Below are 22541 nucleotides of genomic sequence, written 5' to 3' on the forward strand. Positions count from 1 at the left end.
CAAATCACTAAGAATAACCAATAGTCCACACTGTGATTAGATTCTATTTAACTATTTACTTAAGGGCTTGTACTAGTTTTGGAAGTTTTTTCCTTTTAGACTGATCCACTTTTTATCTAGGACCATGGAAACACTTAAAAGCAGCAGGCAGAAAATGTCACAGTGGAATGAACAGATGAAAAAAATCTTTTCCTTAGCTAGAAAAATATGTGAACATTCAAGGGGAGATGAAGAAAAAAAGTTGAAAGTAGAAGACGACTTCAGATGATGACTTGAACAATTAGTGAAATCTAGGTTAAATTCCCATTGAAAAACTGGAAACTTGGAAAATGATTGCTGCAAAAATCATGAGTAAGACCTTGAGAGACAGCTTCTACGTATGTAGAAGCTAAATGTGTAATAGCCAATCTATAATAGTTTAAAAAAATTGAGAGGGAGAGGACTGGAATGTCTTTTGATCAGTCACAATTATTCTTCAACATCTACTTTTATTTTTATTGCTAAAAAATTAAAAAACAAACATGGAGAAATACTGGAAGGTAAGCACAATCAAGTCCAAGTTATCTTCCAGAATTTCTTTTGCCTAAATAGTTTTTGCCACCTCTCAGACATTAAATCCTAGATCTTCCAAGAGCAACACAAGTTTCTGAAACTCCTTGAGCTAATGAACATCAGCACTTTTTCGTAAGTTATGAGTGTTAGTCTCTCTCATAAAAAGTTAGAGCTGCTTCCTTCAGCTACCTTCTACACAGCAACTGTTGCCAGAGGGCAGTGAAGACGGCTCTAAAAAGAAAACTGGCGCTCACATTGTTGAAGGAAGGAAGAGGAAGCGGGCAAAAGATACAGCCAGTGTAAAAGGAGTGCCCGTGAAACCACAGGCCTTTGCACATGGGAACGTTTGCAACCCAGACAAAGGAAGCTTCATTCCACTGATATTTTCTCAGTGACATATTTTCTCAGCCCTTCAACAGCTCAACTGTTTGATTGCCATCGCACAGACTTATAATACTTGCATGGCTTGAGACTTAGATGAAAGAAACCCAGCTTGAGTGGAGCAATGTCTTTGCTATCCTACGAAGTCTATGTTGTTACGTTAATGTTAGTCTTCCAGCATCAGGATGACTATTACATGGTACAGCTGACCCAGAAGAAAGCACAACAAATACTCGCAGGCTTCCAAACCTTAATGAGATCTAGACCACACATTTATGTATGCTGAGCTCCATGCAGTGCAAATTTGGGGTTATACAAACTGAAATGTGTTATGTTAGTATTGAAGTATCAATGCAATAACAGTAACTGATCCTACTCAAAAATTAAACAACATAACTCAAGTTTCTTTTCATGAAGTATGCTAATTTCAGTGAAAGCAACAAGAGTCTGCATGTTATGTTAAAGAAAACGTGAAGAAGGTTACTAATCAAGGGAACACAATCTGGGATCATACTAATACTAATCCATCCTGCTCCTCACATCTCACTTGCCTGCAGGAACTACTCAGACAGCATTTAAAAAAAAGAGTTTGGGACAAATGAAAAAAAAAAAAAAAAGGTTTTTAAAATAGAATAAACCCCATCATAACAGTCCCCTGAAAGACTTAGCTGAAACAAGAGCTTGAGTCTTTATCAGGACTTTAAAAGAACAAAATTTGGATCTTGACAATCAGTTACACAAGACTAAATTATGTTGCTTTTCTACTTCTCAGTAGTTTGTCATCAAGTCTTTACACAATTAAATTCAGTGCAATTAAGCACAGAAAACAGATACACTTTTGTACCAGGACATCAAGTTGCACATTATACACTATAATAATACAACTTTGATGGATGTTACTACTCTTTACAGCGTAATATGAAAAAAAAAAGCTTCTGAAATTTTAAGTGACCAACATATGATCTTTTGTTCCATCATTCTGTAAATTATAAACAAGCATCTTTGTGCCTCATATTTACCGTTCACCTCCTTACCTACCAAATTTAGGTAATGTTAATAACCTATCTAGCTGCAATCTAAAGAAGAGAGGTGATTTGAACATCCAGACTTCAAGAGACCATAGTGTTAAGAGAACTTGCTTGTAAAACATTTGCATCTTTAGGGGGCAAGTTTATTAGTAAATTCACTGGAGCGCTGCCTCAAGATAAAAACAAAACAAAACAAAATCAAACAAACAAACAAAAAAATCTAAATGTCAAGCCCCAGACAGGAGCCACCAAATCAATTTTCTTTGCTGTTCACAAACTGTCACCTTCAGGACCCACAAAGCCCAGGCAAAAAGAGGAGAGGTCAAAGAGCAATCCTGAAGGTTGGTGGGAAAATAACTCACTCAAGAATTCAAAACCAAAATGAATATGCTTATAAGGCTGAAGACTTATTTTCTAGAAGTCTGCAAATAGGCTCGATGAGTTTTATCTTCATAAACACAATATGGGTTGCTTAGGTCTACAGTGATATGAAGATATTGTAACAGAAATTTATGATCAAAAATGCGTACTTGAAAGCAATGTGGACCCACCGAGAAGGATGCAAAGGAAGCTCCAATCAAATTAAAAAAAACTATGTCTAGGTTATGTACAATGCATGCTTTAACTAAGAACATTGGATGATGAGAAAGAGTCAGATAAGAGCCACTGAGTAGCAGAAAGATTAATATTGACTTTGGCAATTTTGATGATCAATTGGAAGGAAGAATAAAAAAAAATGAGGATTGCTTGCTTTGCGGTATAACTTCAAAATGGTTCCTAAACATACCAGTAAAACTATATTAGAAGACATTACGAGTTGCAAAGTCAAGCATGGTGAGAAATGCCAGCATGAAAGCAGTCCACAATGCTTAATTCAATCCCCTGTGCAAATATATTACAGCGGGTCAATTATGAGCCACACAATGTTTACATCCAAATTTACTGCACAAAGGAGATTGCTATTCATAGATATTATTTAACTACTTACTCTTTGTTCAAAAAGAGGCCTTGCAACATGGCAAACTTTCTTCAAACTTTACTGTGGTAACAGATGTACGTTATTTGCTCCTTAACATTCATGTATTATAACAAAATGTAACCTAAATCTGTCCCCAAGGGGAGGATTTGATCTCCAGCTGAATCACAACAGATTAATTTTCGGTATCTTTAGGAAATGGAGAGAATAAGGTCTGTTAAGTGGTTCCAATTAAGTTCCAATTAAGAGATGGAAGTCAGAAGAAAAATCTTGGCTTGTGCACTGAGGGACCTAGACCCAATCTCTCAGAGAAGCAGTTGGTGCAGCTCTTCAGATACAGCTGTAAACACTCACACTGCACAAACTACAAGATCTCTAATCCCACATTCAGAAACAAAGAAGACTAAATTAGCAACTACTTTTTAAAAAGAGTCTGTTTTAAGTTGCTTGCCTAACATCCCAGATTGCAAGTGGGAAATATATAGATCAAAGCCCAAGCACATCGCCTTTCATATTGAGCAGCCTTAGCATGCAGACATCGCTCTCTCATCCTGCAATTAATGCCCCTCTACATTCACTTACAAATGCAGCAATAACCTGTGTGTGTGCCTCTTTCACTGTACCACCCTGACTCATTCCCAGAGCAGCCCCTCCTTGTGCAATTCATGAGGCACTGCATCTACAGAAAGCCCCAAACACTTAATTCAAGTCCACAGCGTAACGCTTCTGCACAGCCAGGTTAGGCTGATATTGCAGAGACATTCCACAGCGTTCAAAGCTTGTGACTCTACAGCTATTTAAGATGTTGATTTGTAATATGTCGCTTTAGGTAAATGGTGATTTTCATTAACTATAGCTCATCTGAGACATATCAATGCCTCCCAGTCTTCCTGAACAATCTCCAAACACAGCAGCACCCTGCATCCTCTCCTCCATACAACAATTCAACTTGGGACTAGTCACAGAGTCCTAACTCTTAGTTCTTCACTTCCCTCCTTTGTTCTCCAATTTTTCTTACACTTATTCCCAGGCTATGTGCCCAAATAGCATGAGTAACCTTTCTTCTACTACCATCATCCAATCAGGCTCTTGCTGAATAAGGATGTCTCTCCTTTCATTAGCCCTTTGCCTGAGAGAAGGAGAGAGGGATTTTCTTTTCAGTCACAGTTCTGGGAACTGGACTCAGTTCACCCAAACTAGTCAGAAGCTTCAGTCCTAGAAGCAGCTGACTACAACTGCACAAAGTTTATAACATGGCTTTTTTTTTTTTTCCTTTTTCCCCATTAGTGTGAAAACCCAAACAAAAAGAAATCTCTCTGCCAAATCCCCAATCCCTTTTCAGCAGAAAGGGGTCATTCTGTGTTCTCAAGAATACACCAGAGCTTTTTTTTTTTTTTTTTTTTTTTTTTTTTTTTTCCTCTGGACAGGGATAAACAACATGCTTTTCTGACCCATCTTCTCAGAAACACAGTTGAAATTTTCTGGGCAATTTTTTTCTCACATAGTCAAAAAAAAAATCCACTATGGAATATTTCCATGGTAAATACACATAGATATACATAACATGATATTAATTAGTCCGTATTGTTTATATAATTACATATATATAAACTGAAAATGTTATATTTTGGTAAATTATAAACAAATTAAATTGTGCCTGGAAATTTCAATTGAAAATCTGGAAGTGACTCCTCTATCTTTAGAATGACATTTCCTTAAAGGAAAATTTGCTATTAAATGTTGCAGTGAGGGTGGGAAAATAGCCAACTTTTCATAGGTATCGTGTACCACCACGGGACTGTAACAAGCTTTCATCCTACTATCTAACCTTAAAGCAGTACCATATCATGAATTTTACCTCATCTGATGGTTTAGCCATCTTATGGGTAGGTTTGTCCAAGATAAAAGATAATCAATTCAGTACCTTAATAACAAATTTCTGCTTTCAGGGTTTGGTTTGGTTTCTTGGCTCTCTTCCCCCCCCCCCCACCCCCCACCCCCCCTTTAAAGACTTAAAATGAACTGTCTTAGAGTATTTGCACTTTGTCTTACTACAAATAAATAGAAAATAAGACAAACAATTTTTGAAATCCCAGCTGATCCTACCTACATTCTGTGCATTTAAGCCAACAGCAAAAGATTATTAAGGATAATAACATTGTCACCAACTTTGGATTCCATCTTCTGCATTCACTTTAATGCATTCGGCCTTCCTGAAGGCCAATTTAAGACCAAAACAATGCTGCTAACATCTACCTATGATATATACATTATTACTTCTTTAAACTAGCATTGATATAACTAAAGCTGATCAAGCTACAAATAAAAAGAGATAAAACTGAGATATCTTCCTACCAAAAATACTTTACAGCACAACTACATGGTATTGTAACACTGAGAAGAGTGGAAACCAAAGTTTCAATACAAGTTTCTTTAGTTTCTAGTACATTAAATATCTCAATAAAAGCTACATAAAGTAAGATGTACATAAATATTTGGATGTGCATAGAGGTAATTTTTTTCCATTAACAGGAACAGAACATACCAGATAAAATAAGTAGTTCAATAATTTCTGCATCTCCCAGATAGGCAGCAGCATGTAAAGGGGTCCTTTTCTCATTATCCTGTGGCAAGAGGGGGGAAAAAAGGTTTTATTTAAAACAAAAAAGTATGTTTTAGCATTCTGCATGAGTAATGAAAAAACACTGCATAAAAGTGCATCTTCCAAATACTGTACATTCTATATTTTAGGAAACATTGTTACTCTAAAGATGTTAGCCACATTTGTTGAGACAAGCACACTCCTCCCTAAGGAGCTCTGTTACACCTACAGTCAGCTAGCACATTCTCCTGACAGACACAGATTGACAGATACTCATCACATCTGAAGACAAGCCCATCAGTCAGAAATCACCATTCACTTGTCTCCAGAAACATGAACTTGAGACTGTCCTACACAGTTAAAAAAATAATGCTTCAACTCCATGTGCAACAATTAGTGAGAAACATTTTCTTTGGACAGTTTAAGGTTAATTTCAGCAGTTATCCCCAATATAGAAAAGAAACAGGGGTGAGCAGAGGCAGAGATACTGAAATGTCAGCTGTTTTGTTTACTGCAGGTGAGCAAAGAGGAGGTAGAGATGCAGTTCATTTTGCAGGAAACACTCAGCACTGTTGTTTAGTTCAGGCTGATCTAGTGTCCTGAAGGCACGAGTAAGCGAGAGAATTTAGGCATGCACAGTGTTTGTTGATGAAGATAACATTCATTTGTGAAAGACTGGAACAAAATATTTCTCAAAACTTTCAGCATTGGTGTCAATTTCCCTTCACCAGCTTATAGTTTAAACAGAAAAATAAGATCACTTTCAGGTCATATTGAATGACAGAAATGAACAAGAATTGTCCAATTTGCTCTGGGGTAAGGCTACTGAAAAATTAGAAAGGAAACCAATCACCACAAGCATCCTGGCTAAAGCCCTGTCAGATTTCCAGATCTTTCTGGTAGAGCGTCAAGTACACTGTGAGGGCAAGAGGAGAAGCAGCAAGACATTTCTATTAATTCAACTGTTGTTGACGACTATGGTAAATTTAATGCACAATTTAAATGACATTTTTGTGAAGAAACCTCCTCTCCCTTGCCAAAATCACCTTAATCAGTGAATTCCTACTGAACAGGACTAGCAGCATGCAGGAAGAAAATTCCCCCTAAATTATCTATTCACCCTGCTCAGAAAAAGTCCAGATTACACATTGACCGTATTATCAATGTTTCCTAACTACAATTTCTGAATTACACACGAGTAGTTCAAAACAGAGCAGTACACAGCTGGCCCTGAGTACAGAATCAATACTACCTCTTTATCATTAACACTACGCCACAGCAGGATGTCTCAACTGCAGGTTACAAAATATGACAAACAAAGAAAAAAGAACAAGACATCTCTCATCCAGAGAGATAAGAAAAAAAATGAAGCGCAAGGGAAAAATTAACGAAACAGTGGTCAGCAATTAAAAGCAGTCTTTGCTCCTCCAATCTGCAGATGTTAAGCTAGCACAGCTATCTAATAATTTGCAACCTCATTTAAGCCTGTTTGCTAATGCTAAATTATCAAATTACCCACAGTTTAAGAAATATAGCCCACAGTTTAAGAAATGCAGACCTTTCAACCAAAAAAATGAGTACGGTATTTTACTGTCTGCAACTTCATTGTAGAATTAGAGAAAATAAGATGGGTGTAGTGGGTTTACGTGGCAAGGTTTTGGTAGCAGGGGGCCACAGGGGTGGCTTCTGTGAGAAGGATCTAGAAGCTGCCCCATGTTTGGTAAGGGCCCCACTGCTGACCAGAGCTGAGCCAGTAAGTGATGTTGTTTGTGCCTCTGGGCGAGCATATTTAAGACAGAAAAAAACGCTGCGCCACACAGCAGCTGGGAGAGTGAGAGGAGTGAGGAACAGCCTTGCAGGCACCAAGGTCAGCAGAGAAGGAGGGGGAGAGGTGCTCCAGGCACCGGAGCAGAAGTCCCCTGAGGCCTGTGGTGAGGACCATGGTGAAGGAGGCTGTCCCCCTGCAGCCCATGGAGTACCAAGGTGGAGCAGGTGGACCTGCACCAGAGACTGCGGCCTGTGGAAGACCCCTGCCAGAGCAGATTCCGGGCCGGACCTGCAGCCCGTGGAGAGGAGACCACGCAGGAGCAGGTGACCTGGCAGGAGCTGCTGCCCGTGGGGGACCCAGGTTGGAGCAGTGTGCTCCCGAGGGATGGACCCCGTGGTACGGACCCATATCTGGAGCAGTTCTTGGAGAGCTGCTGCCTGTGGGAAGCCCACGCTGGATCAGTTCAGCAAGGACTGCATCCCGTGGGTGGGACCCCACAGCACAGGGGATGAGAGTGACCGAGAAGGAGCGGCAGAGAAGAATTTCTATAGACTGACCATAGCCCCCATTCCCCCGTTCCCCTGCGCCGCTCGGGGGGAGGAGGTGGAAGAGGGTGGGTGGGGGGGGAGGTGCTTTTGGTTTCTTTCCTTTGTTTCTCACTTCTCTAGCTTGTTAGTAATAGGCAATAAATCTTACTATCTCCCTATGCTGAGTCTGTTTTGCCCGTCACAATAATTACTGCGCCATCTCCTTGTCCTTATCTCAACCCTTGAGCCCCTTTCATCGTATTTTCTCCCTGTTCCTCTTTGAGGAGGGGGAGTGAGAGAGCGGTTGTGGTGGAGCTCGGTCGCCCACCCGAGCAAAACCATCACAAATGCCAACCATTAAATCCCAAATATACACCAATGATCCTAATTTCTGATAAATTCCAGCCACCTTTCCCCCAGATCCAACCTCTGCTAATGGAAAGAGTTGATGAAGCCACCAAGGCACAAACATAAGAACAGCTCAGATATGTTTTCACTCGAGCGCTCCCATGTTTCCGAGCTACATGTTCCCAGTCATGCAAATATTTCAGGTTTGCTGCTCTGTGGCAGCGCTGTTTGAAAACACTCAAAACCCAACTCCCAGTTCTGCTGGGGTGCTCCCAGCTCGTCATCTCCTGGGCCAGCTCCAGAGCCTGGTATTTCAACTACCCCCAAACCCAGGCAGGGCCTGGGTCAACAGCAAGTATTCTGCAGGCTGAGCTTGCTTTGGCAGAAGCCCTGACTTTTCCCCCAGTTTCACAGCTGTGACTTTTTTTTTTTTAATTAACAAACTAACTTTTGTGTGGGAAAGCTTTTATTTCAGTAAAGACCTGATTTTTAGGCCCTCTTACAAAATCATAAAATCTGCCTTCAGCAAGCTTTCATTAGTATGCACAAGTCAGCTTCCTTTAAAAAGAAAATTCTAGTTTTGTTCCACTTGAAGTGAATTTTAATAAATCAATTCAGGATAAAATTAAAGAAAAGTGTGGTTTTTGTATGCTATTAAAATACTGCTATACGGATCAACACTTTTTATTTTAAAAGACTCATCATTTGATGAACAACTTTCTTCAGCAAATATTGGGCCCCTCACTACAAGGACATCGAGGCCCTGGAGGGTGTCCAGAGCAGGGCTACAAAGCTGGTGAAGGGCCTGGAGCACAAGTCCTGTGAGGAGCGGCTGAGGGAAGTGGGGGGTGTTTGGTCTGGAGAAGAGGAGGCTCAGGGGAGACCTCATTGTTCTCTGCACTGCCTGAAAGGAAGGTGTGGGGAGCTGGGGGTTGGCCTCTTCTCACAGGTAACCAGTGATAGGACTAGAGGGAATGGCCTCAAGTTGTGCCAGGGGAGGTTCGGGTTGGAAATGAGGAGACATTTCTTCTCAGAAAGAGCAGCCAGGCACTGGAACGGGTTGCCCAGGGAGGTGGTGGAGTCACCGTCCCTGGGGGTGTTCAAGGAAAGGCTGGACTGGTGCTCAGGGACACGGTTTAGTGGGTGACGGTGGTGGTAGGGGGGTGGTTGGACCACATGGTCTTGGAGGCCTTTTCCAACCTTAATGATTCTGTGAGTCTATATTCCTCCAGTTCAAACTTTAATTCCAGATATTGGTCAATACTATCAGACTAAAAAGCAATTAAAAAAAACTCCTTAAGGAATCAATGTTCAGCATGACGATTCTATGTCACAAAACTCTCCCATTATGATATTTTTATGCACCTTTGGATTAAATTAAATAAAAACATAATCATTCCCTTTGTAGTACTTCCTTCTATTTCCCAAGGTTCTCAAACATTTTATCTACACGGGAGCTTCTATATGGATTATAGTACTCCTAAAATGACCTAATTAAAACCAAATCTGGGATAAAAGGACAAGAACAGCAGTGTTAAGAACTTCTTCATAACTGCCCTCGTCTTCATCAAACCTGGAACAAGGGTAATGCCTCCTTTGTGTCATGTAAAATATTAGACTTTGGCTGTTTCAATAGGTACTTAAGAGAGCAAAACAATGGACAAATCTAAGGCTAAATTAAATAGGCAGCATTCAAATATACTTGTTTGTTGTTGTTGTTTTAAAGTATTGTTTGAGATACGATTTATCCCTGTGTAGGTTGTATCTCAGTAAATGACCAAGAGTAACTCCCATTAGGTTAGTGAGAAGTGTCTACTCAACCAGTATGGCTTGTGTTAACTCCTAGGCCCACAGATAATGTTTAAGAACACAGTTACAAAATACCTGCAATTCTTTGATAGTGTCAGGTACCACAGGGGTCTCTCCCAGTGCCAAGTCACCACTGCTGCACGTGAGATTCACTAGGACATTAGATTTTATTTGCAAATTTTGGCAAATACAGCTTTTAGATTATCATTTTGTAAGGCAGAATAACTCTATTCTAAATAATCTTTTGTTCCTCCACCCAAAAAAGAACACCCTATATTTGGCTTCTATGTTTGAACTTTAAACTACACAGAGCTTAGTTTAGGTGCCTAATTCTGTAATTCAGGCCACCAACTCTTTGGGAGCATGTCCAAAAACAAAGTGCTACCTTAAAAACAAATAACTCACTAGAACATGAAAATTAGTCAGCTGACAAATACTGTCAACTGAAAATAGAAGAAAAAGATTAAGTATTAGGTTTTTAAAACTTAAAAATCTGTAATGAGTAACTTAATTTACTATCCCTACCCTGAGTGTAATTTATCTGCTACTTCTTTGGATTTTTTCAGTATTTCTTAACTCAGTTTTCAAAATACCATTCCTTAAGTAATTCTGACATTGATATTGCAGTTAGAATACAAAATTCGACATTGTCATAAAAAATAATTTTCTAACTGATTTTGGCTAACATTTTTAGAAGCAGACCTATCATGTTTCAAACTTAATATGTAGCTTCAATACAGGGAGAATGCCTAACAAGCTACAATAAAGGTTTGCCTTCTGCATGCTTAAAAACAGGATGAAAGCATACTGTTAGCCACAAGAATCATATACATTACATAGCTAACCATAAAGTATTGTTTGAAGCCAGATGATAGATACCATCTTTGAAAAGACTAGATTTGTCATACAAACTCCATTAATTGTTTGAACAATTACCTCATGGTACTATTTTATAAACACTTGTATTGCATTCAAAAGGTACATTTCTGCAAGCCCAATACTAATTTTTCTCTCATCAGGCTTTATCATTAAGCAGTACATTTCAAGACATATTCTCTTTATGGCATCTCTTAGGACAGAACAGATTTCGACTTCTAAGCAATCACAAAAATTGAAGAGGAATCTTTACCCTTTTGTTCATTACTTTAGCAGTAATCAATTGCTCTAGAGACCTTATCTTGTAGGGGAAAATAAATGTCTTTAGTACTAGCAAGGAGGAGGATTGCTTCAGTTGTATCTGTCAAAACCTGGTGTTCTTCCTAGTTAAGATCTTCAATACCAATTTAATATTGCATGCTCTCTGACTTGGTTCTAGATAATAATCAAAAACTGGCTCACTGTGGAGTAAACTACTAAATCATTTATCTTGTGTTTGCCACTGTTGCTTGGGGAGTCCCTAAAAAAATTAGATGGCAGTGGTAGTTATACACATAGGAAAAAAAAAGAGATTAAGATAGAACAGAGCTACAAAGCAACCTGGAAAAAGGTCACAAAAGCACAATTTTAGGAAAGATCAGAAGTTTATAAAAAACATGCAAGTTTCACCCTATGAACAGATGTTCCTCAAAAGCATAAGCTCACAATGTTCTGAAGAAGAAAAAGTTACCTAAACAGATAATTTTTATGGCTCTACAGTGACACACAAAGTAAATGGCATGCACATACTTTTAGACTGTTCGAAGAAAAAACTATTAGGTACGTAATTGCCAGGGAGACATTAACTCTCCAAAATTTGATTTCCTAATCAAAATCAGTAACTCAGCAACTGTAAATGGATAATCTAAAGAGCTGCTTGGGTTTTGTAGGTGGGCAAATTTCAGAAGCAGGATGAATGCTTACCTTGGGCCTGGCCAAGGGGGTGAAAAAGGGACAAACCTACACTGAGCAGCATTAAAAGTTACAGAAACTGACCCAATCTATTCTGACTTAGTCACTAATGGAAGTGATATAAAGCTAAGAATTTTGGCTATAGAAATATTTTAGCTGTATCCACCACACTTGCTCCATGAGGAAAACAACATTTAGGTAGGTAGCTCTGGAAATGGCCTGACCCATGCTGGGGCAGTAGAGGCTGGTGGCAGCAGGTACCAGTACTTTCTTCTGGGAGGTCTCTCTGTAGAGCACAGGCAGAGTTGGGCATTTCCAAAGTCTCAAAGGTGCGACATGAGGCTGGTGTGCCAGTGCCAGCAGGCCATGAGGAGGCTGTCATGATGTGTGCTCCGGTGGACATGCACTAGGCCTCGTCTCTCACATCAGAGATGAGAACAACAATGGATGGACATTGGTCAGGAAATCTCCTTCCCTGAGACACTAAAGTGCCTGGTGTGTTTCACAGAAAAAGTATAAAGGCACTCTAAAGTCTCTAGTCTTAGAGACTGTAACAACAGCGACCGCCTGCAGCGCACTTTGTATCAGAATGGCCATCCCCTTTTTTTCTGGCTACTGGAACAGACCGGGCAATCACATTTCTTCCCTTGCACAAAACCTGGAGTGTAACCGAAATCTTAAAGAAAAAGTGTTGGTCAAACATTTAGGATTTACCTTTATCTGCAAGAACTATGCTGCTTTCCGCACCCCATTCCACATCACAAGGATATAAAGACAAATGGGAGATGGGGGAAAAGAATTCACGTTGCATGGCTTTGCTGTCCAGACATACTCTGCAATCCCAGATAAATCCTCATTTAACCTAATGCCCCCAGGCATTTTTAATGGAACTTCTGGAACTGAATTTGAAGTACAAGTTGACAGAGCAGCACTAAAATGCATGAAAAATAATTTACTTCCCATTTATCTGAGGATTATTTTATTCCACTCAAATAACAAATCCAATCAAAAAACCTATCCTTACCAAACCATTACACACGATTCATTCACAAAATCTGATAAACAAAAATGTGCATTCAAAGTTTGATTCCTTTCCAAAGCATCTGCACAGTAAGAATAATCTGGTAGGAATCATTAAAACTAAGTTTATGAAGAAAAAAAAACATTCAAGCATTCATATACGTTATATTGGAACATTCATTTATATTCAACCAGCTCTTATTAAAAATTCATTTTTTAAAAGCGCAAGGTAGCTCAGATCCAGCGAGTTCTGAAGTTCAGAACAATATTGTTAACTAACGGTATTTTGGTCATCTTTTCAAAAAACTTCGTCTTCAAATGTTACATGCTTTACATCAGAAGCATTAAACTGATCCCATGACACAAAACGGTTCAAACGTGACTGTACAGCAGAGGCATCAAAGGTAACACACACACAAAAAAGCGAGTCACATCTCGCATAAAGAACAGCTATTAAGATTCAAGCCGATCTGTGATTATGATAGCAGGACACCACGGCCAGCTGAACACTCAATCAGAAAACAAGAGTAAAAAATTCTTTTTTAAATAAATAAACTCAAAAAAAAGTTTAATGTGGTTAAGACATTTAAAAAGAGATTCAGCTCATGAACATGCCTTGTTTTCAAGAAGGCCTTTTTGAAGTATTTAATAAATCTTCTCAAAAATGTTATTAAGAAAATAGCATAAATTTTATGGAATACAGCATTTCGTATTCACTTGGTTTATTTCTGTCTACCAATGACAAAAGGAGTTTTTTTTGTTTTTGTTTCTGTTTTTTATTACTCCTCAAGGTCAAAAATTATCAACAGCAACACATGACAAAACGGCTTAGGAGTTTTCTGGTAGAAATCTTTATTTATTAAAGCCAAAATACTGACTTATATTGAAGTATTTCAGGAGACACATTTTGAAAACAACAAACATCTCCGTATCTTTCCACTTAGGAGCAATTCATCACAAAAATGCCTCTCTATAATTTTTGTGTTTTGAAAGCACTAAGTCAGAGTGCTTTCTGGAAATATGCAACTTCTCATATGCTTTCACCTGCATGTTCCATGCAGGTTTTGTAATGCTCTTGTCACTTTTGTAATTCTTGCTACTTAGGTTTTCAAACTCATTTGTGGAACAAACGCAGCACATAGGAAAAGCTGAACCTAGGTCTCTATTCTATGAAATTGAACACATAACTTCTATTACCCAAATTATAAAAGCTAGAATTTGTTGTGAGTGAAGTCAACCATCCATTTGGATATCAAATAAAGACCTTTGAACAGGTTTTGTGAGCCCTTCACAAAACCTTTCACTTCAAGTTTCAACCACAAAGAATTTGGTCCCATTTAACACTAAAAATTGCCAGTAAATTCTTGCTCAATACATGGAATGAATAAAGAGCTATTCTCTCCCCTTTGCTAAGGTGAACTTGATCTTACAGAACAGCTGAGACATTTGGGATTAAATCAGGAATTAAAACGGAGCAACTCTTAGGGTCAAGACTTTTTCTTAAAATATTAGATAATGAAAAAATAAAATTAAAAAAAAAAAAACATTGAAATTAAAAAACATCCCCCAAAACAAAAGCTTTTAAAGCATTCAAAACTATCCAACTATCTTTTTTTTTTTTAAGACATGAAAACCTCATGACAAAATACTTTTCCTTGGCTTTACCCTTCCTAAATGCCAAATATATTATTTGTAAACATCTACATGGAATGTATTGTGGAAAATAATTACCAGCTTTTAATCGGACTGTAGTTGCTGGTAAGAAAAATACAATAAATAACTCAATCTGGTTTTGAAAAAAAATAAAGCAGTACGTGAAAAAGTTGGAATTTCCATCATGAGAGAGAGAACACAGTTTTTGTGAAGCACATTATGTAACAGAGCCTGTGCTCATACAGCAGGCTGAGTAAGGGATAGTGAATGCCTCATCTCACCCTGTAATCTATCTGTAATATTTGAGGACACAAATAAGAAAATATGCCAAGAGAGAAAACAGTACAATACAGTCTCTGTTTATGCTCCAGGGAAAGATCGCACCACACTAGGTAAGGTATGCACATCTCCATCCCAGTTTAAATCCACTACATTATGTCCAGGCCAGTGACACTTTTGTTCAGAAAAGCTGGGTTTTCTGCCTTTTTCATTGCAAAGGCCAACGTTAGCATGACAACCCTGTACGCGTCTGATGTAAACCAGGTCTTCACCTCACTAACTGCATTGTCTTGGTGACAAAAAAAGATGTGATTTTCAGGTTGCATGTTTATCGTTAATATCTCTTCTTCTCAGAGTAAGTTATAACATTTTGCTTGTGCATGTTAAGTTAGATGGCTTTGTCAAGGTCACCTAGCAGCGATGGGCAAAGTCCCTCTGGTAAGAGACCCCTGCGCTGTCCTTAAATACAGGCTCAAAGTAGCTTATAACACTCAGACAATCTCAGCCAATACAAAGTTAAATTATAAACACAGAATGTATCTCATCTAAAGTAGGACCTGTTGGGGTGAGTCCAGGACAGGGCCACGAGGATGATCAAAAAGGGCTGGAGCACCTCTCTACGAAGAAAGGCTGAGGGAGCTGGGGTTGTTCAGCCTGGAGAAAAGATGGCTCCAGAAACCTTACAGCGGCCTTCCAGTACCTAAAGGGGGCCTACAGGAAAGCTGGGGAGGGACTCTGTCAGGGGGTGTAGTGACAGGACAAGGGGTAACGGCTTTAAGATAAGAGAGGGTAGGTTTGGGTTAGACATGAGGAAGAAACTGTTCACTCTGAGGGCGGTGAGGCACTGGAGCAGGCTGTTCAGAGAAGCTGTGGGTGCCCCATCCCTCAAAGGGGATGAAAATCATGATCAGGAAGGACTGTAATCAAATAGGACTTTACTAAAGACTGAAAAAAGAACAGACAGACCCCATATGTGAACTTTGGGCATGCTCTTCAGCCTCATTTCAAATGGAACATCCCGTTCACCTGCCCTCCGACCTGACACCAGTGTGAGGCTCCCCAGGCCTGGCTGCCTCCCGACAGCCCCACAGGAACCCTCCTCCTCAGGCATTTCTGGGATAGGCCTCCCCACTAAGTGCAGCAAGCAAATAACACTTTCTCCTTCAAGTTTTTGACATACATCCAACCTTTGCTGGAGTAGATTTAAGGGACTGATTACTGACAGTTCATTAGATATTCCACTAATATGTGAGGCAGCTTTAACCACTTACAGAGCAGAGAAAACTGTTCTTGTTCAAAGGTACTCTGCAAATATATACAGAGTTTTCTCCAGGAAAGTTACTATAAATAATCAGTAAATTCAAATCCTCTCTTGCTGTTACCAGTAATGCATTCTTTAAGAACTGTGTCGATGTTGGATGTTAATACACATTAAGCCTACAGAGTTTTTTTTCTTCTCTCTGCTCTTTGAGCGGGGATGTTCTGTTCTCACATACCAGCCCTGTGCATGACAGGCACAGCAAGTTCCAGGAGTAACCCCAGTAAGCTGGAACTATTCAAGACCTTGCTGTAAGATTGTTTTTTAAAAGCAGCAGGAAGTGCAAAACTTCAAATACTCTCTGAAGGCTACAGTCTTCAGTAAGGTTACATTCACTAAAAGTACTGTGACAAATCAAACATTATCTATAAAATCGTTATCACTAACAAGAATCACAGTGGAGATTCAAACACAGAATTCTTGAAACACATTTGAATTTGATCTAATTATTCATGGCTCTCTAAATCAATGCCAATTTCTCAATGTGAAAGAATAACAATGACCAGAACAAAACTTGTCTGTCAAATCCCCAATTACTGCAAAACAAATCGAGTGTACAACCAATAGGGTAAAAGCACTGACATGTAGATATCGAAGCTTGTTTGCCCAGTTTAGCAAACATTATAACCACATTAGCATAGTACTAGGCAAGCTTACTAGACCTGATGAGATGCAGAATATATTAGTGTGAGTAGCACACCATACTAACATTAATTCTCTCATTAATTCTTACTAAATCTCTAAAGAATATTTCCTTTTATTTATAAAAATATTCTTCATTTAAGAAGAAAGTCCTAACCTATGCATAGCTTTTGAGAGCTACCATCCACAGAATGCGCCGTGCCAAGCAGCAATCTGTTGACGTTAGTCAGATTATCCTGTAACTCTGTTGGAGGTTTGTTTATATTCCTCCAATAAAAGTGATAATTCAATTATTTTGAAAATCTCATTTGCGTAGACTAAAAACAGTATTGCCGACATAAAGCAAAGGTTTATTTCTCTTTGGACTTGCGAGGTTCTGTCCTTAAGGGTTCTGATTCTGAAGGAAAAGGCCTAATTAGACAGGTCTGTATTTAAAACATTCTAAATCTGTTTCTGCAGCAGAAGAGGAACTCAACACCATGTGGACGCACTTTATATTGAGGCTGAAAAACATGATTCACTCTCTAAGCCACATTGAAAGGAAATAAGCGATCTGATTATTCATTACAGATGACATGCTTGAAAAACATTCCACACTAACGAACAGGAAACCTACAACTGTAATAAAGTTAAGTAACAGTAAATAAGTACTATATTGCAAAGTTAAGTCTTTGAGCAGCTGGTGGATTATCTTAACAGTATATAGACCCAACTTGCTGCAAGTTTCCACAACACTCAGAAGAATTAGGTCTCTAAAGCATGCTTCAGATCCATGAAACAAAATGCTTCTTAGCAGTTCCTTTAAGAAGTAGAAGTATCTTTCCTATAGGGAAAGATTCCCTGTACTCCCTGCAGCAAAGTTTCTTCTCATCCCCTTCAAATCCTTAACATGAATATTCTTGTTATGAAGAACTTAACTCTTTACTAAAATAACCCCCAAGTATTCCCATATGGCAGTGCTAAACTCTATCTACTCCTTTAAAAAAAATCTCACTGAAGGCTGCCATGTTCAGTGGCAAGAAATGTTACAAGCTAGCTTTATATCTTTTTATTTAAAAAATCTCACACATTTACCTGTGCTATGCTCATAAAGCCATTCTAAGAGACAAACCTGAGATCTTCTTGCATGAGAACTACTTCAGGGCCAGTTACGTACTGATGCATGCCTGCCACCTCCGAGCAGGCAGAACCTGCTCCTGTCTGCAGAAGACCACAGACACTCTCAATAAAGAGGATTCTTCACAGAATTTTCCTACCATTTCTTTGGATGTAAGGAAATTTCAATTAAGTTAATGCTTCATAAAGCAGGAGTCTCATGACTCATCAGGCTGGTCACACAGGAAATGAGGGTTCCTGTTTGTGGTGGAAACATTAAGAAAGTTTATTACAGCGAGTATCTAGCACCAGAAAGCAATACGGTACATTGAAATGCACTCTGGAGGGGAGTCCAAGCAAAAGTTCATGGAGAAAAACACCTTGCACTTGTTTTATGGCTGTATTTTATTGGAAGTCCAAGGGCAAACAAGATTGAGAAGATGATGCTACCATCAATCTCTGAGATTATACATGTGGTAGAAAGTAGTGTAAGAAAAATATATTTGCATATACCCCATGCAAAGTAAAAACACCCCAAATTAAATACAGCCATCAACTGCTTAAAATGCCTCCAACTAATTGGAACAGCTCTCTCAATTCTCATTAGAAATCTTTTCCGAAGATGATAGCTGTATCTTCTGTTAGTAAGATGGGTAAGAAAAATCACTCAATGAACAGTTAGTGGAAATGTCTGAAGGCATACTCTGTTTGTTTTATGATTTATTCCAATCCTGACTTCACCTGCTGCTCTCTGCAAGGTCTCACTGGCCCATGTTTGCCCAATACAAGATTTTTCAGGTTCTCTGCTACAGCATCTGAAACTGGGCTCTGAATGGAGACCGTGAGGCAAGAATTGCTGCACTGAATCAAGCTCAATGTTTCTAAATAGCATGTTTTAATTGGAGGATTTTTCCTTATTAGTATTACTTTATTTTTATTTCAGTTTTCATTATTAGTATTTGCTTATATGGAAACATTTCCGCTCTGACCTCCTACAGGGATTTCAAAGGCCTGCTCTCATTCTCAGTTCACTGCATGTTTAGTGCCACTAGCATTAGAAAGCCTACTTCTTTTTTAATGTACACACACATTTTATATATAACTTGTATAACTTATATAGATATATACATACACAAACGTACATCTCTGTCTTTTCAATATACAGATTTTATTTGTATGAAAACTTGCATCCAGTCACTGCTAAACAATTCAAAGGATGAAAATTTATTAAAATAACTACTGCCAAACTCAGTTATAACTCATCATATGTTCTCATCATATTGTAAAGTCCTTCATAATCATAAATATCCATAGTATCTGGGATTTTTCCATTCCATAAAGGAAGGACAAGCTCATACTCTGAACTATTAAGATAGGAGCTCAAAAAAAAAAAAGTTCTTCAAAATATTTTTATTTATTTTTTTTCCTCAGTGCTTTGTTAATTCTTCCCTGACATTCAAGTCAGCAAACCAGAAGTTAGAGAGCTGCCTGCACAGTCTGTGCTGCCAGGGAATACAATGAGATGCTGCCTCACAATACCAAATACGTTAGTGCAAGTTTTTGTTGCCAACCGCAGCTGCCAGCAAAAAAGCCCTTCATGCAAACAGTCTACATCGCGTGCACGAACTTGACAAAACAGTTCCAGCACTGTGTCTGATGCATGCTTGAGACAAACAGACTGGTTAGTAAAGGCATGCTCTCTCATCTCTTCAAAAGCACTGCTTGAAGAGTCAAAAATGGTACACCATTCCTGCTTAGCCTTTGCTACATTATGCTAGGCTTTACTATTTTTCTCCTCAGTTTAGATACAAAGGCCCTGTGGTGGCTTTATTCTGACTGCCAGAAGCTTTACCTTGTAACAACAGAGGCTACAGGATGAATTGGCCTGAAAAATGATAGAACTGCAAGCATGCTCCATGTGATCAAACAACAAAACGTCACAAATATGACAAAACTTTATTCTGATCAATGCCCATAGTTTCCCTGAACCAGAAAGGAGTATGGATTGTGCACACCTGTCTCCCTACTGCTTTTATCTGACCCATGCAAATTTCTATGCAAAGCAGTCAGTGTTCCCCACTGCTTTCAGACCTATTTCCACAGCCTCACAATGGCTTCCCAGACACCCTGCCACTGTTTGAAGAGTGCCATCTACTAACCTGCTCTGAGCAATGTCTTCCAGATGTCTCAAATGGCAAATTCTTACCCTAATGGGACTTAGTTACAAAAGGTACTGAGAACAAAAGGGGTAACAAAGAATTTATGCAGAGCAATTAATGCCAAAAGAGATTAAGAGGCAGAGGCATCAAATTAAAATTTACAATTGTAGTTGCATGCATGCTTTTTTTAAAAGCAGAAAAAAATCCGCTTATTATTCATTTACTTTGGTAAAACAAATAGCTACAGAAAGATAACAACCAGAAACATAAAAAAAAATCCTAAAGATTACTTTTACCTCATCATATATTATGACTTTTTATTTATCTGATTTTAAGCAAGGCCTATGTAAGGTTCTATACATTTAGAGATACTTCAAAATAACTGCTGAATTACAGTGTAAAGTGGTTTCGTTTCCCACATAAAATATGTAAGAGATTTTTAGATTCAAAATCAGTACATAATTTATTTGCATGACCAGAACACCAAATTCCACTAAATTTCATAGTATGTTCCATGCTTCAGCTAGCTAATTCAGGCTTCCCTGTTCTACACCACACTGTTAAGCCCAGAGAAGAAACAGTTACCCCATCTAGCCCATGGGATCGGTATAAAGATGAAAACCAGGAAACCATTACCTATTTTTTCTATGTAACAGCCTTTAGGACTTTGACCAACACCAGCATCATGTCAAAGTATCATTTCTTTAAGAACAAATTGTGCTTTATTTTCATTATTTATTCCTAAATTACTCAGGTAATTGATATTTTCAGCAACCTCTAATTCTCCTGGTCCCCAATCCCAACGCTGCATGAGCAGTACTACCCTTGCAACCAGACTAACAGAACAATTTTCTTTCTCTGTCAGCATATGCAATGACATGCAGGGTAAAATAAATTAAAAACCAAAACCAAACAGGAAATCAAGGAAGTCATCATATCTTACCCTAGGGAGAAACTCTGCAACATTTTCCTAATATGCAAATAACACCAACGAGAAGTTACGCAAACCCGCACTTGGCAGGGCTGGGAATGGAGCCCACACCTCTACCACAGCACTGTCCACACAGCAGCCCTGCAGCTCAGAATAACAAAGACAGATCCACTTAGCTCTCGCTCAACACTTGGCTCTCCTCTTCCGACCTGGCATGGTGGAGGTGCTACTGGATCACTCACTTTGCCAGCCCCAGGAGCAAAACTTGTGATTTATGGGCAACACTGTATTGCTATGTAATTGTAATACATTGAGGAGGGGAACTGGTTGTATGTTTTTGTTGTTGTTTTTTTTTCTTTCATTGGTGGTGTTTTCCAAAATAGTAGCCTTAATTTATATATTTTTTGGTTACTTGCTATCGAAAAGTGCCATTAAATTCAGAGCTGTGCTAGATGGCCAACAGTGTAGAACAGAAAGCACCTGGACACCTGATTGCTACAGTCCTCAGTACAGCACATGGGATTTCATTTTCCAGTCTTACATCTTCTGTTGGCAAAAAAAACTAACAGCTCACACAGAAATCAGCTTCATAGTTTAAATCTATTATAATCTCACAAAGCATATTGAGCAGCAAGACACAGGTGTTTCTTGTTTAAGTCACTAATCACCTGTGTCAATCGCTATTTTAAATAGGAGCAGGGAGCACTCTTGAAAATTGAGCGACATCTGTGTGATTCTGCGATTCCTCCAAATGCAGCGCTTGTTTGCCTTCAGCGTGAAAAGAGCAAGGGGCACACTGACACTGCTTCCAGAGAGGATCAGATGTTTATTCCCTCAGCTAAGATCAAGTGCAATCAGGTTATAAAGCCCGCATATAGGGTTACCTGAAGGATCCCTTTTCACAGTGGGAAATCTGATAAGTCTAGGAGAAGGAGGAAAAACTGCTCTGATTTTGAACAATAATTTCAATAGTAAGATGTGCAGCCTTTGAGAGTGAGCTGCTATTCCCTCAACAAAATCATACTGGTAACAGATAGCTGAGATGAAATATTCCATTTTCATTATCTATGAAACTCACCATACATCATAAAAGGTTTGGGTTACAAATGAAGCGGTACAAGTTTACAACAGTGATGATGGACTTCCCAATTTTATTTTGTTTTAAAAAAAAAAAATCCTGATCAATAAAAGGCAATTCCGAAATCATTTAGTTAGCTAAAATTAACTGCTGAAAAGTGGACAAAATTCAAAGTATCCATGCTATTCTAATCAGCAAGAGCAGGAAATGTTGATGCTCTCTCAGTGAACTAATAAAGAGTTCTGACACTAACTGTATCAGTTATCACTCATATTCTCCTTCCTGCCAAGTCTCAAAAGCTCGGGATGGCACCAAGGAAAAACAGTAATAAGAAGTATACATTATATATGTGTTCTCTCTCTCCCTCTCTCTCACAATATGGATAAGAGAAACTCTATCAGGCTCGACATATGTGATGTGAGTGATTTAAGCCTGATTCATGAAACTAGCAGCTACAGCTCCTCCAGAGCTCTTGGGGAAGGGGAGGGAGAAGCAACCCCTCTTCCTCCATTTTTCCCGTAACTGGAGCCTCAGAGAGTGCACCTTCC

At 38.9% G+C, this 22541-nt stretch overlaps 1 protein-coding gene across 5 annotated transcripts in view; it reads right to left on the bottom strand.

Annotated features, from left to right (window-relative positions):
- ANKRD28 (ankyrin repeat domain 28) overlaps window positions 1-22541 on the bottom strand; it is a 117865-nt gene that overhangs the window by 49022 nt on the left and 46302 nt on the right. For all 5 annotated transcript variants that reach the window (XM_035317660.1, XM_035317661.1, XM_035317659.1 and 2 more), the window contains one exon: window positions 5483-5561. In XM_035317660.1, the coding sequence (XP_035173551.1) occupies window positions 5483-5561 (79 nt within the window). The remainder of the gene's footprint in view (window positions 1-5482; window positions 5562-22541) is intronic.

Source organism: Oxyura jamaicensis, chromosome 2 (assembly GCF_011077185.1).
Source record: "Oxyura jamaicensis isolate SHBP4307 breed ruddy duck chromosome 2, BPBGC_Ojam_1.0, whole genome shotgun sequence".
Lineage (NCBI taxonomy): Eukaryota > Metazoa > Chordata > Aves > Anseriformes > Anatidae > Oxyura > Oxyura jamaicensis.